This window comes from Tiliqua scincoides, chromosome 5 (assembly GCF_035046505.1).
Source record: "Tiliqua scincoides isolate rTilSci1 chromosome 5, rTilSci1.hap2, whole genome shotgun sequence".
Classification (NCBI taxonomy): Eukaryota; Metazoa; Chordata; class Lepidosauria; order Squamata; family Scincidae; genus Tiliqua; species Tiliqua scincoides.
In genome coordinates, this window is record NC_089825.1 from 14,896,611 (window position 1) to 14,917,612 (window position 21,002).

At 41.4% G+C, this 21,002-nt stretch overlaps 1 protein-coding gene across 4 annotated transcripts in view; it reads left to right on the forward strand.

Moving 5' to 3' along the window:
• Positions 1-21,002, forward strand: part of PARD3 (par-3 family cell polarity regulator) — a 647,691-nt gene that overhangs the window by 222,296 nt on the left and 404,393 nt on the right. For all 4 annotated transcript variants that reach the window (XM_066627797.1, XM_066627794.1, XM_066627795.1 and 1 more), the window contains exon 3: positions 12,949-13,129. In XM_066627797.1, coding sequence (XP_066483894.1) covers positions 12,949-13,129 — 181 coding nt within the window. The remainder of the gene's footprint in view (positions 1-12,948; positions 13,130-21,002) is intronic.

Here is a 21,002-nt window from a genome sequence, read left to right on the forward strand (position 1 = left end):
CCAATTTATTATTCTTAAAAGAATACACATATTAGCTGGTTAAAAGTACAGGCCTGTAACATTTCCCCAAATGCAGTCACATACCATGGCAGCACCAAGTCTAATCTATTAAAAATAAAATATTGAAATGAATGGTGACCAACCTGAAATTGGTTTGCAACCCACCTAGTGGTTTCTGACCCACAGTTTGAGAAACACTGCTCTAAAGAACTATGTCTTCATCATCCTTCTCCATAACCAGTTGATTTGTTTGGACCATGAAATCTATGTTGTAATTTCCACTGTTCATTTGGCAGTCACTGAGTCCATTCATACGTTACTGCCTCACAGCTCAACCCTCTGCCTGTCTATGTAGAAGAAAATCCAATTGAGTTAAATGGGACTTACACCTAGGTATGTGTTTCTGGACTGCAGTCTTACAGCCCAATCCTAACGGGCAGCCTAATCCTGAGCTGCCCGGGGAGCCCCAGCATGGTGGCACCGTGAGGGCTGCCACTGAATCCAGAGCCTCCCGCGCTACCACGGAAGGCACCTCGGGAGTAGGGGATATTCGTCCCCTTCCCCCAGGTAAGGGAGGCAGCCCCGCAATGGGGCTACTCTCTTTAGCAGTGCCTTTTGGCACGCAGCCTTCACGAGCGCCTAGGATCCTGCAAAGCAGAGCTCCGCGGATCCTCCTCGCACCCACCCCAGGCATGCCTCTGGCATGCCCCCTCCCCGCATCATGCTGGCCTCCCCGCCCCCTCCCCGCGTCACGCTGTCCTCCCCCTTTCCCAGAATGCCTCTTCCCCGCCCCATTTCCTGTTCCGCAGCCCGGCAGTCGCAGGCACCGTCAAGCCGCGGAACGCGGGTGCCTGCTGGATGGTGGCTCAGCGCCGGCCAGAGCTGAGCCAGCTCCGGCGGGAGCCTGGAGGTAAGCTCCCCAAACCTCCTTATGGCACGTTTGCGACTGTGGTCCGCACCGCGGAGGTGTGGCGCGGACCACAAGATTGGGCCCTCAGTTCAACCATATTATGACTTCTCTGCGAATGTTCCTGGAGCAGCATGGGAAGTATTTTCATATGGAGAATCCTGCACCATTTAAGTGATTAGAAATCAGGCCTAAATTTTCTTTGAAAGTAGTAATCTTTTGCAGCTGGATAGAACACCTTTTAGAGAGTATTAGTAAACCAGTTTTCCCTCTAAGTATGCAAAAGTTGCTCTGAGCCATTTCGGGGCAAACAAAACAGCTTTTAAAATTCATTTTCAGTGACAAAGTGTTTTTTTCTTCCGATTAGATGCCTAATGGGTAGTTGGTTTGAAAGATAATTATGAAAGAAAGATAGATTTGATATGAAATCTTGATAGTGGGGAACAAGGCAGTATAATGGCTAATTGTTTATTAAATGTACTAAGTGCACATTAGTTGCATAGGAATTCTAAAACGAGGCGGCTTTTTGTGTTTGTGTTTTTAAGCATTCATACCTGAGTTTTGCATTAGTGCATGCTTCTTTGTTCCTGTGCAGTTGTATACATACACTTACATACGATTAGGACTGTTATTTGCCATTTAAAATCTGGGTTCATGGAAAATAAAGACACATCGGATAAAATGGCCGCGTCCCGACTATTTCTGTTGTGAGCTTTTTGGAGCGCTGGTTATCTTGAAATGGGTTTTTAATGAACCATGTAAGAAAGGGAAGCTCAGAGAATTGATTACGTATTTGGGGCTGCCTCTGTGCTGTTAGTCAGTTCAGTCATGGAAAAGCTTACAAATTGATTTTATTGTTAGTGTTTCTTTACAATGAAACAATAATTGATTACTGCCTCATTATATATGCACTTCAAAATTTCATATTGTGCTGTTCTGTGCTTGTCATTTGCAGATAAAAACAAGACCAGTCTATTCCCAAATTCTAATTATGACTTTTGATGTGTTAGAAAGCTGTATTCTTAAGTGTGATACATGCTGTTATTTTGTTTTGATCTTATTAAAGCTATTCATTGCAACATCTTTGACATAATCCTTGGGCTGTTTTCGAAACATCTCTGGGTATATCCTTAGGATGTTGTATTATCCTTGAAGTAGTTTGGAACTTACGAGGGTCGCCCAGAAAGTAATGCACCACATTTTTTTTCTCAGCCTACAGTAATGGTATGAATGCGAAACTTTAGATATACATTATTTGATTTTCAGGAGTGCGCACACAAATTTTTGGTTACTTCAGACAGATAGCGTAGCTGCAGCAGTGTTTCGAAATGGCGTCTGTAAGTGATGTACGTTACAAGCAGCGTGTCGTCACTGAATTTCTCACTGCGGAGAAAGAAACTGTTGGGAACATTCACAAACGTTTGTGTACAGTTTATGGAGAATCTGCAGTCGACAGAAGTACAGTTAGTCGCTGGGCACAGAGGGTGAGGCCATTAGAAGGCGGTTCGGCAGAGCTCCAAGATTTGCAGCGTTTGGGGCGGCCATCCACGGCTGTCACACCTGACAAGACGCAGCTTACTGATGTGCTCATTCGCGAGGACCAATGCATAACGACTAGGCAGTTGGCGCTGAAGCTGTAAATCAGCAAAGGAAGTGTGGATGCAATCATCCGTGCTCTTGATTACTCAAAAGTGTGTGCATGATGGGTTCTGCGCTGTCTTATGGTAGACCACAAATCTCTCAGAAAAAACATTTCTTCTGAGTTGCTGAAACGTTTTGAAGATGAGGGGGAAGCGTTCTTGTCCAGGATTGTGACAGGTGATGAAACCTGGGTTCACCATTTTGAGCCCGAAACAAAATGGCAGTTGATGGAATCTCCACAGAAGAAAAAATTCAAACAACTGCTTCCGCCGATAAGGTCCTGATCACTGTGTTTTGGGACTGTGAGGGCGTCATACTCATTGATGTGATGCCAAGAAGCAGCACCATTAATTCTGAAGCTTATGTGAAGACATTAACCAAACTCAAGAAGCGCTTCCAGCGACTTCAGCGCCATTACAACCCAGGTGAATGTTTGATTCAACATGATAACACTCGGCCTCACACAAGTTTGAGGACTTCGGAACACATCACTAAACAGGGTTGGACTGTGTTACCCCATCCACCCTACAGCCCTAGCCCCCTCAGACTTCCACTTGTTTGGGCCATTAAAGGATGCCATTCGCGAAAGACATTTTGAGGATGACGAAGAGGTGATTCACACAGTGCAGAAATGGCTTCGTGACCAGAACAAGGAGTGGTACCGACAGGGCATACATGCCCTTGTGTCTCGCTGGAGGAAGGCCATAGAACTGGACGGAGATTACGTGGAAAAATAGGGAGTGTAGAAGAAACATCATTCTTTCTTGTGTGTAAGTTTCATTGTGTTCAATAAATAATTGTTGAAGAAAAAAAATGTGGTGCATTACTTTCTGGGCGACCCTCGTATTATTAGTATTAGTAGTAGTATGAAGCAGCAACATGAATCTTGTATACACTACAACTTAACGGTAGCTTCAAACTTGCTTAATTGTCATAACAATCTAGACGTTATGAGAATTTTCATTCTAGAAGTTTTAAACAGTATTTTTCAACATCCTCCCCCATTTACAATTCCCACAGTGCTTTTGGAGAGAGCCATGACCTTTGTATCTATAAATATTTGTAATATAGTTTTCAGAGAGGGTTGTTCAATACTTCAATATGTGTCATTCTTTTCCATTCTGCTTTGAGATGGGTTAAATGTCTGCTTTGGTTTAATGTTTGTGAAACATAACTAACCAAGAATTTTTGGGTGCCAGTAATCCTTTGTAATACATCAAAGTCGTCTTTGGATGTATTCTTCCCTTCCCTCCCCTTCCATCATATGTGCTGCACAGTCATTCTACACATAAAGACATATAGTATCAAGATGATGCAATCTGCTGACCTCTTTAGTTTTTTCAGATACTGAAGAAGGTTAATACCCTAGCTCGGGAGTGTCAAATATAAGGACTGTGGGCTAGATAGACCACTTTATCTGGTCCACGTGATAATTGGGCTCTCTGAGCACTGCTTTCAGCAGTGCTGATGCTGCCAAGGCACTGGGATGAAGGAGGCTTCAGAAGGCAAAGAATGGTATGAGGGAAGAAGCAAATCAAGAAGGTGGCACTATGAATGTGCTGGGAGATTCCAATTACACAGGCCTACAAAATTGAGGGTCAGAAAAGTTTTTCCTAAACTTTATGGTGGTTTGATATGAATTTGGGGTGATGATTCCAAAAATGGCATCCGTTTTGCCCTATCACGTCTAGTTTTGGAGATATAGTATAGCCTCATTAGTGAATGGTTCAAGCAGCTTCTTCATGAGGAAGCCATGGTGTAGGCTTCCTCATGAGGAAGCTGCTTGAACCATTCACTAAAGGGCTGCTCTGGGCAGTTGCGTCTGTTGCCCGGTGTCTCAGGAGGCTGTGCAACAGAATATCCGGGCAGACGCGACTGCCCAGGATGTTCCAGTGCTCAGATTTACACGGAAGTCTTGTGTCGCGGAGACGGAATGGTAAGATCTGCTCACGGAGTAGGGGATTTTCCCCAAACCCCAGATCCGGCCCACGAACTGGGGTTTGAAAAACCCTGCTCTAGATTTTCCTAACATTTGATATGATTGTTGTTTGTTTGGGGTTTTTAAGTTCTGGATTTCCTTGTCTGGTTCCCTCAGTCCTTCAAAGTGCACTGACATGCACAAACATCATTAGCACTTGAGCTATATTTTTTAATTCACTGAATAATGCAAATAGGAATAATTTTTGTGGCATTCTTCCCTATGCTTTGGAAAAAGAAGCAGTCTCGCTTGGGTGATTGATGTGTGCGTGACCAGTGTCCCAAAAAGCCATTCAGTTCTTGCACCAAGTATGATTAGTTCGGTGTGGTTGCTTCCTCTGATGTAGTCATGGTCACAGAGAAATTCATGCTGTGACATACTGCAATAAGTTATAGAGTTCCTGGATTATTGTACATTTTTTTTGTCTCAGAATGAAGAATCCTGGGAACTTGATTCATTTGAGTCAGCAGGAGGCATGTGACAATTTAATGACTATCCCAGGATGTGTAAAACAAGTTAGTTTTTATGGCACGTTTTCTCTTGGGAAGAGAAATTGCACAGAGCTAAAGAGAGAGAAGATCCAATTGGGTAGCTGAGTTGAAAATGTCTGCTTCTTTTTCATCTGTTGACTTACCTGGAAAACAGCACTGAGAAAGTTGTTCAAAACAAATATGTTAGACGTTGGTATGGAAGGCAAGAACAGTGATCCCTGTTTAGGAAAACATGTTGCTTTTGGAAGGCAAAGACTTGTATAATCAGAGCTTCCCAATATCTTCTCCTGTTTCTCAAACAACAGAACACGAAAGATCTGTTAACTCGGGCTGGCCAACTTTTAAACTTTAGGGCTCCTGGCCCTTTAACAATTCTATAGAATCAGGAATTGCAGCAGATGCGGTTTGTCATCTCATAGATGCTGCCACTGCATGCATGTGACCTTGTCATAGATGACAAGCTGTACCTGCTGAAATTCTCCTCTATGTCCAGGTGCCCTAAAATTGAAAGGTTGGCCACCCCGTTGTTAACTGAACATGTGACCCAATCCTATCTTGAGCTGGCCCAGAGAATGCAATGGCGCTGATGCAACCTGTACATCATACTATGGGCTAGCTGGGGACCAGGCAACAGCAGAGCAGTAAGTACATAACTTTTATGACCTACTCCACTGCTCCCTGATCCCCAATGGGCCTGAGCTCTTTTGCTGGCATACATCCAAGTAAGTCCAAGAGGGAATGTTGGGCCCAGGCTGGGAACACAGGACATCAGTGCTGTCATTGAGATCCACCCTGACTGCACTCAACATGCCCCCCAGCCTGAAGTTCCCATGAACTGCCTCCTCTGCCACCTTACCTGCATTGGTGGAGTGTCAGGGCAGTTCTGGCACATGCATGGAGCTGCTGGCCATTTGTACCTGTTGCTCCAAAGCATACTACAGTACACAGCTTTCGCTCCATCACAGTGGGGACCACTGACAGTGGCTCATGAGACCCGCTGCCCTATGTTGCTAGGTTCAGGCTGTTATGGCAAACATCAACTTGCCCAACTTAAGTGTGTGATGTACAAATGTACACCTTTGTAAATAGCATTTCATTTGTAATAAGTTTCACTTACCTATACGTCCTTGGTGTGCGTTAACACACAAGTTGGGATGATTTTTCCTTTTTCTAAAATGTAACTTCTACATTAATTGAAACACTCTCCATCCTGTCTACTTTGAATGCCTTTTTCCACCCCGGGCTTCTGCTTTTTGGGGTCATTCATCTCCTTTATTACAGTAACCTAAACTAACCCTTACTTAAATCCTTTCATTGGTTTCCTGTTTGTTTCCAGGTGCAAAGAACAAAGAGCTCCTTGTTATTTTTTTTTAGAACTGTCCATGGCCTTGTTCCTTCCTATCTCTTAGCTCTTGTAAAGGGAAGGGGAGTCTTTTCTGTCACTAAATGCAACATCATAAAAAGAACATATGTACAATCGAGTCTGGCCCTGTCGCTGGCGCTCCCAGAACGTCCAGAATAAATGAGGTGTATATAGTTAATGGTAGTTTCCCCTCCCCTCATTCTATCTCAGTGTTTTGTTTTGTTTTCTTCCCCTCCCATTGCAGGTTGCGATTTTGGTAGAGAAGCAGTTGTTTGTTTTTCTGAAAAGGGGCAATATTTAATGAAGTCAGTGAATTTCTTCTGAGATTGGCACAGCAACAGCAAGGATTTGACGGGTGAAGTCTGGTGCAGATCTTATGACTCTGGTGCTGTTTGCTAGTTTTACAAGCACCCACAAGACCTATCCTGCTTCTAAATTCTATCCCTAGCTGCCACTGCATGCATGTGACCTGGAATTTAAGCCTCTTAATTAAATTAGTTTTGGCAGTAATCCACTGGTGGTTTGGCACTGCATTTCATGCCCAAATGTCATTACCATTTGAGCAAGATGGTGATCCAAGGACAGCAGCCAAGTGCCTTACCAATGTCGGCTGAGCCAATGTTGCTCCATGTGCTCTCTTGGATTTTTGCCATTGATAACTTGTTTCAAACTGTAAATTTGGTATTGTGGGGGCATTGGCCCAAGTCATTTAGGTAGCTCAAGCCTCAGTCTTCTAACAGTAAAATGAGATTAGCAGAGGCCAAATCAGTAAGCTGTTTTGAAGATGAATGAGAGCAGTGACTGCCCACTTGTTTCTTAAGGATAAGGTGGGCTATTAAGTAATTGTGTACCTTAACATCAAAAATGAAATCTGCTTCCTACTTTTAAGGTGAACTAGTGTTAGGATACAGTACTTGAATGTAGTTTGCCCTTAAAAGCCTTTATCTAGGGTGACATTGCATAATCAAATCAAGAACTTGTTACAAGCAATTTTACCAGGATGGTGTAGTGGTTCTGGATTGGACCTCATTCTGGAAGAATCAGATTCAAATCCCTGCTCAACCATGAAGCTTCTTGAGTGATCTTGGTCAGTCAGTATCGCTCAGGCTCACCTGCCTTTGTTATGAGGACAAAAGGAGGGAAAGAACTATGTACACCACCCTGAGCTCCTTGGAAGGAGGGTGGAATAAACGTGAAAAACTTATAGTAGATAAAGGTTGCATACATTCTGTCTTTTCATGTTTTAATATTAAGTACAGAGAAAGTTCTAATTTGATCATTATCGGATGTAACCACAAAGTTGTAGCTATATCATTCTAGTTACCATAGCATAAAAGAAAAATTATATGGGTGAAAAGTTCTTTTATATACTTAAAAGAAAAAGTATATGGGTGCTTGAATGAAGTATCTGACCAACCCTACCCACTATGTGACTTGTGGCATAAGTACACAGTCTACCATTTTGTTTTGTCTGGTTAAGGAGATATTTGGTTGCAGTGGGTTTCTATAATGCAAAGGCAATGATTCCTGTGCAGGCCAGGAATAAGTCTGCAATGTTATGTCCACTTAGATCAAGTGAACGTAATGGGATTTACTATGGAGTAGACACTCATAGGACTGTTCTGTGTTGAACGTGGTGTCTTCGATTCAGTAAGCATTTTGATTCTGTCACAGTTTTCTCCCATCTCCCCATTGCATTAACATCAACCTGCTTCATTTTGAAAGATATTAGAAACATTCGGGTTTTTATTTTTTACCCCATACATTCCACAGCAAAGACCTTCTTCTTCAAAAAAAGGAAGGCTCTTGGATCATTTTGTTCAGTCTGTAGCCTTATAGTATTGCTAACCTATTTTTACGTTGTATAACCTCAATGTGTCAAAACATTACTGTGAAAGCGAGCAGTCTGTCGGTAGCTCATAACATGAATAAGGTTTAGTTTATTCTTTATTTTCTGGAGGGTGTGTGAAAATATGACTTCTCAAGGTGCTTTTCGCTGGAATTGAAAATTTTTATAAGGAAGGGTTGTGCTGTCAGCACTGTAAGTCACAGCGCAGATTGTAGAAGATCAAACAAGAAACATGAAATAAATGTTAATTTTCAGAAGATGGGCAGCCAATGAATAATACTTTGGTTGTAGGCTAGCTACTTGGAGTATTGAGAAGACCGGAGGCAATTTGCAGTAATGGGTGTACTGCAAATCAAGGAAGGTTTGACTATCAACTTTTGTAGAATGGATTGTAATTGGAGGGGCAAACTTCATAACCGAGTCATGTCAGAGTGAGGGAGGGAATCAAGTTTGAAGTATCTTCTTCAGATCTTTTCAGGGTATTTCCCCTGTCTTGATACAAATTAGGCTTGGCTTTTTCTGTAATTGCACTGAAAATTGGTACTTGCTGATAGATGGTTTGTCAGCAGAAATGACAGCAGAGGGCAATGGTTGCCAACTGATGACCCAAAGAGGACGCTGCACCTTCAACAATGACGATCTAGTTAGGGTGATATTCAGCAGATGCAAGAAGAATGGTGTATGAAAAGACCTTGTGACTTATCCAAATTGGATAAGTCTAAGTTAAGAACATTTAACTCTCCTAAGTTTAAGAACATGTAAGGAATGTTGATTTTCACCTGAACTGAACTGCACATTCTTTGTCTTATATTGCTATTCAACTTTTCTTCAAAATTGCTTAGAGCAATTTCACAAGTGAAACATAAGAAGGCATAACTTATTACTATTTTTAGATATTGCTTCATAACAATAATTACTCCTTGGAGAACACTGTACCGTAATTATAAAATTGGCTTCACTCTATTATCAGCCTGGACATTAAGATGCAGTTCTTTCTGGGAATCTCTAGCCAAATATTTCATTTTTGCTAAGTTCATTAAGGACTTTAGCTTTTCACACACCCACATACAAAAAAGGTGGGCTAGGACCTACCAGTGAGTCGTGGGAACTTTATGGGTGGTTTCTCAGACTAGCAGTGGGTGGTGTGACAATATATTGTAGGACTGATATTTGTGGGAATCTGTTGCATCTTGGCAAGGTTGATCCCAATGCTCAATTTCAGTGGTTACTTCCCCCTCCCTCCCAACCTTGATCTTTATTGTTTATGGAGCCCAAGCAAAAATAGATGATTATCCAGTTCAGAAATTTGTCTACATACAAGCCTTTTTTAAAAAAGTACTTTTTAAAAATGTACATTGGTTGAATTTTGCTTACGTTCAAGTGACTGCTATATTTTGTGCGTGGAAGAGATCGGCTCAACTGAGATTGATGGGTGACATTTGAGTGTGCTGTTTTGACCTTTCCCAGTCACATATGACTTGGCTCAGTGGCTTAAGCTCTCCTGATCCTTTAGCTCAGTAGCAACCTTGGTGTGTTCTACCTTGCTTGCTTCTACCTGCTGCCGTTTCCATAATGTGGGTGAATTTCCTGCTTTTGTTCGCATTGTCGTGCCTGTGTTAACGTCTTCTGTGATATTGTTCCTCTTCTAAATTTTGTTTAGCTGGGATAGATTATGTAAAAGTTTATAGCCTATATAATATTGTTTGAGTTTGGATTTCATTCATCACCTTCTGAGACCAATTTGGGAAATTTTCAGGGAAAATCAAATTCAAATCTTAGGATTTCTTGTTCTGGTGCTAGCAGTGTGCTGTACAGTATCCTTGAGTTAACATAGACTACAAGGAAGAGTGGTGGTTGTTTCCTCATTTCCACAGAGATTGGTGAATGTGGTTGGCCTGCAGACAGATCATTAGCATGTGCAATGTGCTGATAGCCTCAGAATCCAGCTCAAGCAAGGGATGAAGATAGTGGGTCTTGTTTGTTCTCATAAAGACCCACTATTGTAGCTAATGGGGAAGTCACATAGAACAGCAGTGTTGCCTTCCTCTGCCCTCTCCCATCCACATCCTACAATCAGTTTTTATTCAGTATGTTGTACACTTATACTGTCATGCAGCGGTGTACCTAGGTCATTGATGCTCGGGGCCCATAAATTTTTGTCACACCATATGGCACAATTAATTTTTTTTCACATTTTTATACCTCCCTTCCTCTAAGGAAGGTGGTGTGCATGGTTCCTCCCCTTATTTTGTCCTCACAACTACCCTGTGAGATAGGTGAGACTGAGATAGTAATAGTCGTGATATGAAATGAATAATATAAATGATCACCAAATAAATGCAGTAAATATTTCCCTTCAAGCAGTGGGTGAAATTCTGCATCAAATGGTATATAACATGATGGTACTATTCCTAAAAGCCACAATTTCCACAGTTTTGGTCACTAGGGTGTTTGCCCTTTCTGATGACTAAAGCACGTTCACATACAAATAAACGCATGATATGGCTCAGTTTCACTTTCCATTGGGTTCCATGCATTTATGTTTTCTGGTTTGTTAGCCATAACTTTTGATAGAATGGAGATATTTCACTTTGGTTTTTTTCATTGTATTCTGTTGTAAATTCCACATCGAATGGTATATGACATGATGGTATTATTCCTAAAACCCGCAATTTTATTTCTTTTGGTCACTTGTGGTGTGTACCCTCCAAGACTGGCACCTATGACAGACCAACCCCCACCCCTCACTAGCTATGCCACTGCTGTTGTGGTAGTAGATGCATCCATTTCAAATCATTAACTTGCAGATCTTAAGAATAGGTAGGGGGATGGCATTTTCTCCACACTTATTGTCTGGTAACAAGAACAGATTTAAGGAGTTTATATTATGATACAATTAACTACCATTACAGGAATTTATCTGTCAAACTCTAGTTACAAGAATCTGTTTTTATGGCTGCTGTTTATTGTGTCTGGTCATAGAAAGCCTGGTCTCATACAAAGACAGGGATTATCTCTCTTGGGAGTTGGCCAATGAAGTGATATTGGAGATGCGCACTATTTAGAAAGTATTAAAACATGACTGTAGGATATTTGGTGGCATTTGTAATATTGTGGGATGTCTGTACAAGTACTACCACCTGTTTTTACAGATATATACAAAACCCTGAGGATGATAATCTTTTCTCTCTTGCATAGTGATGTAAAGACAGAGACCACTGGAAAAAATGAGAGCAGGAACGCGTGTTCCCAATTTGTTTCTAAGTGATGAAATGAACATGTAGAACAAAAATCAGCAAATGAAATATTTTTATTTTCAGAAGATGGACTTCAGAATTAGTACAGAATACTTCTAACAGTGGGGTTTTAAAATATTCTCCCAGTCAATTCATACTGATGCAGTGCTGTTAGATCTAAGATTCAAAGTTAGTAAGTTGTTTTTTAAGATTTGATAAGAAAGTGTTGCATGTATTTCAGTTTTACCAAGGTTAATGTTAGGGTATTTTTTTTTTTTTTGGCAAGCTTCTCCCTGTTTTTCTTTATGGTTGAAGAATTTCCAGAATTTTACGCTTCTGCTGTTGCCTTCTTACATGCACTGCTATTTCAGCTGTCACAGTTACTGTCTGACAATTGGGAGAAATGGGATCAATTATCTTGCTTTTAAAAAGGTTCCTGTGTCATCTTCAGCGAGTCATTTTCGTTTTCTCATTTTCGGTTTTCTATTTGAAAATTGAGGGTAATATTACATCTCTACCTTGCAGGGCTACTTGTGAGAGTAGCTGCATCAGCTGATGTCACTAATGATAGGATAACTGTGGTATTCCTTATGTAGACAAATGTCAGAGCTAGCCTCCTCTCTTTATGTGCTCTAGACAAAAATGAAAATTACGTGCTTCATCACCTGTGTTGCATTTCTGTTAGGAACAGTTTTGTTTTGAGGGCTGAATTCACTCTTAGATGTCCTGTTTATGATGTGATAGCTTAAAGTTCCATTGTTACAGCCACAGAGAAGAGGTCTCCTTAAACATGCAGGAAGTGGGGACCAGATAAAAGTTGTTGGCAGGGAGTTGGGCTAAATGTGGGTACTCTGGATAAGCCCCTTGAATGTTTGTCTCCATGGGACTAAAGCAGTGGTTCCCAAACTTTGAGCTGTGGCTCCCCATGGAATCCCAGAAACCAACTGGGGAGCCGAAGAATCCTCATGAAAAACCTGCCATCCTATGCAATGTATAGGACTGTAGCCCTAATGGGGAGCTGTGGCCACTGACCCAGTAGGTCAAGGGAGCTGCCAGTCAAAAAAGTTTGGGAACCACTGGACTAAAGTCTTCCATCCATGGGCTACTGTTACTTGAACATTCACAAACGGAGGTGATACAGCATCAGATTCCTGATTGAAAACTCTAACTCTACAGGAACCAACTCAAGTAGAAGAGTTTAGGCATATTGTCACTAATGTGGGACAAGCCCAGGGAACAATAGAACAGAAATGTTCAAGGGATGGGTGCATCTCAGATTCTTCAACTTAATCCAAGGGCCTTTTACATGTTTGAATCGGAAAAATCTTAGTTACCCAGGTGGCATATTGGCATGATTTCTTGGTGCAAGACTTTTGGTTCATCAACTGATAAATTGTCTTCTGTGTTTAATGTGACTGATTTATGATGATGCATTTCAGTGTCATTCCCTCATCTAATGATAGATTAATTTTGCTGTTCACAGCTTGTAGCTGTATTTGACGAGCAAGACCCGCATCATGGGGGAGATGGCACCAGTGCCAGCTCCACTGGAACCCAGAGTCCTGAGATCTTTGGCAGCGAGCTGGGTGCCAACACTGTGCCAGCCTTCCAGCCTTATCAAGCAACAAGTGAAATTGAGGTCACACCTTCAGTCCTTCGCACAAGTGAGTAAAAGCTCCCTGTGCCTCTGCACAGTTCATCTTCATTTACCTGGATGCCAGCTTCTGTTACCCTTTCATGCCACTGGGAGTATGATTCATTATGTGTCTTTATCGAAAACTGATTAAAGTTCAGAAATGAGGTGAATGTTTGAGGCAGGCAAGTAAATAAGCTTCTGCCTTTCTGTTTTTAATATGTTGCTTATGAACAGTGTTGAACACCTAGCTGTGTTTGTGTGTGTTGCATCACCAAATGTAAGGTAGCCAAACATTCAGGCTTACAATTTACAGGTTGTAGTTTTCTGAGTAGCATTTTTGACCTGGAAAGACAAGAGGAAAAGTTTTGAAAAATGGCTTTTTAAATAGCAGGTGCTTTTGCTGCACGAGTTGTATGAATGTCATAGAGGATTTTCTTGTCTTCTTTCATGTAAAATATCATGTGATGATTCAAGGGGCAACAAAAATCTCAGTGGACCAGAATCTCAGTGTGAGTACTCCAAGCATGGTGCTCCATGTTGCAAAGAACAGAGAACAGTTTTGTTACCACCAAAACTGGTAGCACTGTGTTAGATCCAAAATAGGCCCAGGTCAAATTTGAACTTCCCTGGGGGGAGTAAGGGAGAAGGGGTGTTCACGCCCTTCCCCCTTTAGCACCAGGAGAGGGAAACCTCTCCTGGTGCTTATCTCTCAAGTCTTATCCACCCTGGGGAGGTTGCTTCCAAGCAGCAATATCAATTAAAAGCAGATTTATTGATTACAACACAGCTTAATAACAACCAATTACTACATCCCAGGCCTCATAGGAATTTTAGAGCTTAGTCTTGGACTGTTTTACAAAATAGACTTCATGAATCCCTGCAGTAAGGGATTCCGGAGCAAGAAGAAAAATTGGTTTTCTGTGTACAATTTTACATAGGGCACAGATACCTAAGAATATAGGGATGATCTGAGCTTGAATTCTTACCTCTTGTTGGCTCATGAGTGCCAACACGTATAATCTAGCATTAGGGTTGGTTGTCCATCCTGATTACAGCTCCACCTCAGTGAAACACATGGTTTGAGCTTCCCCAAGATAGTGAAGAGACAAAATTTAAGTGAGTTTATAGACAATCCCAGGCCACCCACACCCCAGAAACGCAGCTTAGCAGATCTATGGAAAAGGTGAGGGTTTGTCCAAAAGGTATGTTTCAAATGGCACTACTTGTCAATATTTGAAAAACAAACCCCTTTCCTTTCTGAGTTGTAATATTTGAGAAATGCTACTCAGTAAAGACAGCAACTTGTGTCATACAGATTGCAATATGAGGACCAGGAAAGGGTCCCTGTATGCTTCTTAGGGTGCAGTCCTAACCCCTTATGTCAGTGCTTTCCAGCCAATGGGTCATGTGCTGCATCCTGCAGTTGGGTGTCACTCACAGAGGCCTCCACAAAGTAAGGGAATGTTTGTTCCCTTACCTCAGAACTGCATTGCCCTTATGTCAGTGCTGGAAAGCACTGACATAAGGGGTTAGGATTGCGATCTTAGTCCCATTAGGACATTCATAGAGCTACCTTGCTGGTTCACACTAAAGTACACTATCAGTCTTGTTTCCACCAGATTAGTGGTGAAGTAAAAAGAGGAAATCTGCAAAATGGTCCTCTCTAGACCAACATATTTTTGGAGAGTTACTTTCTTCTGTGATACAAAGTAAATCTCTTCCAGTAGTAGCATACTTTATAAGGTAACATGGATTCCCACATACTATCAGAAGACATTTTCTTTGTGCCCCAGACAAAGGCAGCATGCTGAAACATGTTGGTCTTATAGAGATGTAATTTCATATTAAATTCCATGGTTTGGATTTCACACTTTTTTTTTTAGTTTGCCTCTTTCTTTTGCTTTTTCAGGTAGACAGATACCCCTGGAAACTCACAAAGGTCACGCATTCAGTGCTTGTGGTACAAAGTGTTGCGTAGGCTGATGTTTCACAACCTTCAGGGTGCATTGTCTTGTAATAGAGGGTTGGACCATAGCAACTTTTTTTCAATCCCATTTTCATAAGTGATGAGCTTAAATGTAGGTGCGTCATCATGCATCTCCCTTAGCCATAGGGTGACCTGCCATCTGTACTGAAAACTCTGAATGTTGTTCATTGAGGAGAACTGATTAAAGATGCTAACTTAGGAAATGTATTTGCATGACAGCTAGGCAGAAGAAAAAAATGTATGAAATATTTTGGCATAGATATCCTAGAAAATCAAAAGCAATGTTCTATGTACCACTTAAAAGAATTCCTTTCCTTTCTTAGTGGAATAGTTTTTGTTCTTTAGGATGCTTCTCCCCATGGGTAATTGAAGCCACACGCGCAATGTAGCTCGACATTAAAGCAAGCTGATTTCAAATACCTGATTTAAATATACTTTGAAAATAGAAATAATATCCCTATTGTATTTCCTTTTTAACGTGTGAAGTGAAGCATGGCATACAAATGGTATTCTCAGGATTTTAAATAATTACCTTCTTACTGTTCAACTTCTATTCAGCTCATAAAACCCCTCCAGTTTTGTGGTAGTTGCAGAGCCTGATTATTACATGTTGACAAGATCATATATCTATTAATTAGATTGGAGATGGGATGCAAAATTGCTGTAATTATTGTAATTTTCCAGCTAATTGTAGGGTTGGTGGTGAATATTTTACTTCTACCAAATGAAAAACAGTATTCTATCTGAAATTGTTTGGTAGCGGTTGCAGATTCTCTCTCTCTCTCTTTCTCTCTCTCTGCGTTGTAATGTTGTTGTTTTTCTTTAGTGTGCTTTTCCCACCAACCCAGTGGGCTACATCTTTTGACAAAGCGGCTCATGTGGCAAATCCTACATTTTATTCTGCTGTTCACGTGCATCCGAGGGGTAACTGAGCAGCCTCTGTTCGAAAGCACTGTCTAAGCATATTAAGCTAAGGCTGAACAATCTGCTGAGAATTTCATCTTCCTTTGTTCGGGTTGCCATGTTACCCCCTTTTTTGTTTGTGTATAAATTGTACCACCTTCCTCAGAAAGGAAAAGGTTAGCTAGATCAGTTCCAGCTGAGAAAGTAATATTCATCTGGTCTGCCATCCCCCCATGTGCAAGACATATAACTGTGTTCTCTCTGCAGTAATCATGTGCTGTGTGCATGCAGGGTTAGCTTAGATTGGATCTTTGCAACTAAGCAGGAATAATACTGGGAAACAAAGCCTTTGTGCTATTCTATATTGAAGCTGCACAAAACCATACCTGCACATGTCTAATATAGTTACATTTCATTTCTTTTTTTCCTTTTTAAATCTGGTTCTTCTGTCTTTGAATGCTTCTTCCCTCCTTTAAAAAAAAAAAAAAAATCTCTTTCAGCCTAAGCTAAATTTCCTGTTGTTGTATTTCTTTAGTTGAGCTAGAGTAACTTAAAAATAGCTGCCTGCTACACAAAGTGGGGTTGTATTTGGGGTAAGTAGATGTCTGTGTGCTTTGCAGAAGAGCTGGGGAGTTCTCTGTAGAAGATGGGTTGAAGCAAACTGATATTTATTCCCTGCTGGAATATATAAACTGGAGGCGCAGGTGAAAATTGCTAAACCGAATGAGCAATTTGGCAGATAAGACAGGATGTCAGGCAGTGACAGTTCAACCGCGGCTGCACTGTCTGCGAACCTCCTTGTTTGTTTCACAGAACTGCATTTAAATACTGTAAATAAAATCTTTGCTTGCTTGCCACCAGATAACATGTGAGAGCTCCCTTTCCTTTGTGGGGTTCACCTTTAATTTAAGAATGCGCATAAAGTTCCTTAAAATTTTCCGCTGCCTTGCCCAGTAAGTTCAGGGATGGGTTTATATGTATGTTCACATCCACCCCAACTGAATGTACTGGTGCTGGTTTTGACCTTTAAAACCCTATACTGCTCTGGGCCAGGGTATCTTAGAGATCGCCTACTCCCGTACAATCCGGCTCGTCCTCTTAGGTCATCAGAGAAGGCCTTTTTACAAGTGCCGCTGCCTAGGGAGGTAGGTGGGGCAGTGGCAAGAAATAGGGCCTTCTCAGTAGTGGCACCAACGCTATGGAATTCCCTTCCCCTTGACTTAAGAATGGCTCCCTCTCTTGAAACTTTTCGGTGAGGCCTGAAGACCCTTCTGTTTAAACAAGCCTTCTGAGTTCTCGGCCTTTTTAACATCTTTTCAACACCTTTTTATATTTTTTAAATACTTGGTACAGGCCTAATTCTTTTATGATTTGCTGCTCTATGCTCTTTTTACCTGATTACTTTTTATCTGACTACTGTTTTTATGATATGTGTTATATGCTTTTATCTGTTTTTTAAATTATGTTTTAAATCTGTTTTAACCAGTTGTAAGCCGCCTTGAGTCCCTTTGGGGAGAAAGGCGAGGTAAAAATAAAGTTATTATTATTATTATTTTATTATTACTGGTCTGGTAACAAAAACAAACACATATAAAATAACTTATTTAACATTCATCTTGATCTCAGAATAAAAGTATAGATGTATAAAACATCGGAGTGTCCGAGAGTTAGAACAGACAAAAGAAAATATAATAGTCTGTGGAACTCCTTGCTGCGGGATGTGGTGATGGTGACTGGTCCAGATGCCTTCAAAATGGGTTTGGATAGATTTCTGGAGGAAAACTCCATCACAGGTTTACAAGCCATGTTGGGTATGTACAGACTAAGTTTAGCTGATTGCTCATCATGAGGGCCGGGTAGAAATTTTTTTTTCTGTCATACAAATTGACCATGTGGATGGAATTTTTTTCACCTACCCAGACTGGCAAGGGAGGGATGATGTGTTTAGTAGGTTTCATGTCTTAAAAATTGGTCACTTGTGTTTAATAAAGTGGCTCAAGTTAAACCCTAGTGACAGTCTGGTGTCTTTGTTGGGGGTGTGAGGGTAAATAGAATGCCAGAATGCTACTTCAGAATGCCAGATGCAGTGGTAGTGAGATGCAAGTGTCTTGCTATCATGTGCCTCCCTGTCCTGTGGACCACTGTGAGATACAGGAAGCTAGACTAGATGGGTCTTTGGCATGATCCAGCAGGGGTCTCCTTATGGTTATGGTAAGAATTACATTGCTACTGGAACACGCTCATGTTCGGACTTTTAGGGACCTCCAAGAATTTTTACAACCAGGCAGATTTGCTCTCTACACAGCATCATTGTTTTGTCTTGATTTGTGGGGGAAGGGATACTACAGGAGGGAGGGAGGTGATGATCTCTCAGATTGGTGGGGGCTCAAGCCATTTGCTAGTATGGTATTTAATGACCAGCAGCTTTGTCAGCAGAATGCTTTGTGCATGAATTTGTTTCAGATTCTCTTTCAAACAATTTCACAGATGCTCTTGAAGAGATAATGGGGGTTTTAATTGTACATTGCTTTGTTTGGGAGTAAATAAATTAACATGTAATCAAAAACTGGAAGCAATCACTTGATTTGACAGATTATTTAGAGACTTCCTGCTTTATTCTGAAATGTTCTGCAATCAGCAGTGGTTTTTAAAGTATGTTCAGAAGGGCCCTGTTTCTCCAGTGACATTTTTGTCTCTGGACCTGCAAAATTTTTCCTGTACATTGTCAGAAATAATGTGCAGTTTGAATAATTCTATGCCCCTATTTCACTAATGTTCCTTTAGGATTTCTGTGATGAGTTCTGAACCACCAGTTGTTCATTTACTATAGAGGCAGGTTGTGCTTCTCAGTGTGCCTAGATTGAGAGTGTGCATTGAGACCTGATTTCTAGAAGGTTCTTCTCTGGAATAGATTTGTTGGGATCTTGCTGTGTCTAACCTATTTGTGTGTCATGGAATTAGATTTAGGTTTCTTGGGTCTTATTGTCTGTCCACAAATCTTCTGTCATTTCAAATAGTTGGGGAATATGTTAGCCATCTATTAGGGCTATACATCTATGGCTGATCAGTCCAACCAATAAAACTGTATTCTGGCAGGTGAGCAATAGTTGATAGGAGGTTGGGAAGTTGATAATTTCCAGAGTCAGTCCAGCAGATTTTGGTTTTTGTTGTTGACAAAGGGACACAAAAAACTGTCTTATAGGGAATCAGATAATTGTTCCATCTAGTTCAGTATTGTTTACACTGGCCAGCAGTGTCTCTCCGTAGTTTCAGAGACGGTTCCTTCTCGGCCCCACCTGGAAATCCCAGGGATTGAATTTGGGACATTCTGCTTGAAAAGTATGTGCTCTACCTCTCTCTTCCCCCCCCCCCACCAGTCTATTGCATCTTGTCAAGCTTTTCTCTGTAACACATGGAAGCCTTGATTCTCTTCACCCTTTTTTTGCATTTTGTCAGATGCTGTATCTGGCCTGCCAAATTCCAGCCTGATTGGACTGTCATCTACTTATTTACTTGTCTGAAAATCATTCCCTGCACGGTCAAAAGCACATTCACACCTTCATCTCCCTCCATGTGAAAACCTTAGGAGCAGGAAATGGAATGCATGTGTTTAATGTAGAGTTTGCTGCCCTCCCCTAAGGCTGAGATTAGTGTATAAGATTCTCTCTCCTCCTCACAAGTTTTCATCATCGTAACCTTGTAGGTAGGTAGGTGGGGAAAAAGACAGAGAGTGTGACTGGCCTGAGGTCACCCGGAGAACTTTATGGCTAAGTTGAAATGGAACTTGGGTCTTCCTGGCTCCAGCTTTATACTTAAACCGTTGCATCATGTCTTCTCCCTCATCTCCAAAGGGGATTTTTGTCTTTCAGTACATTTGTCTGTCTGCTGCTGACAAATTGAAGGAAGGCATCTTTGCAATTCCACTGGGATAGCCACTTAAAATTCACCTCCCTCTCCTTGGCTCCTTGGGCAATGTCTAGGTGCTGCTGTGAGATAATTTTTTTCTTCCCCACATCATTGCAAGCCAACACCCCCCCCCCGCACTTGTCTCTTGTAGTAGTGCATTAAAGCTTAATTTCAGGCAGCTTCTGTGAGCCCAGTGGTGCTGTGAAACAGCTTCAAGTGATCTGCTCGAGATGTTGCTGAAGCTGCAAAGGGCCACCCACAGCGGGCAGCTCATATTGTTCTCTTCCATTCACAGTTAGACGCCTTTCTCTTGAGGCCAGAGAAGACTCTGAGTAGGTGGGCTGAGAGTTCTCATCTGTGGATACAACCTATGGTGCTATCAGGGGAGAGCTGAAGGAGGTCACAAACTAGGGCCTGAACACAGCTGTTTCTTTTTCCCTTAGGTACAGAGGGAGTGTCTGTAGAAGCCTAGTATGAAAACCAGCCTTACCTTCCTCAAAATAGGAGTGAAAAGTTGCAGTCAGCGATAAAAATTACATGCCAGAAACCATTGCTAGACATTGAGCATTCAATTCAGAAGGTCATATACCGCATCCTCCTCCTCTATAAATCCAGTTTTCCTCTTAAAATGAGACTCTTTTCTCCCATCCTGGCTGGCTATATGGATTTTCTAGCTACCTTATATCGTGAATGATCTTATCAGTGGGCGATAAAAATTCTTCCTTCTCTTGCAGCCCTTGATAAAGCCCCCTTTGTTTATCTTGCAGGATTATATTTATTTTTCATTTCCTTATAATGTGAGAAATTGGCTTTGCAGCGCTGTTTTGGTTGTGCTTGCTGGCCTTTTCCCCCTGTTGGAGAAGCTTGTCTATGTGAGGCATCCCTGTCAGTCTGGAAATAGAAAAAGGATCAACTGAAGAGAGCCACTTTTTTCAGAATTTGTGCGGCGTTTGTGAAAGACAGGTTCCCGCAGTCCTTGCCTTTCTGTACATTTTCAGTTTGTTCATACATACAAACCTCTAAATTATTTATATATGGGAAAAATTTGCTATGTGCAGGTGTACGAAGAACTGCAAGTAAAGATGGGGCTCTTCAGTGTTCGTGG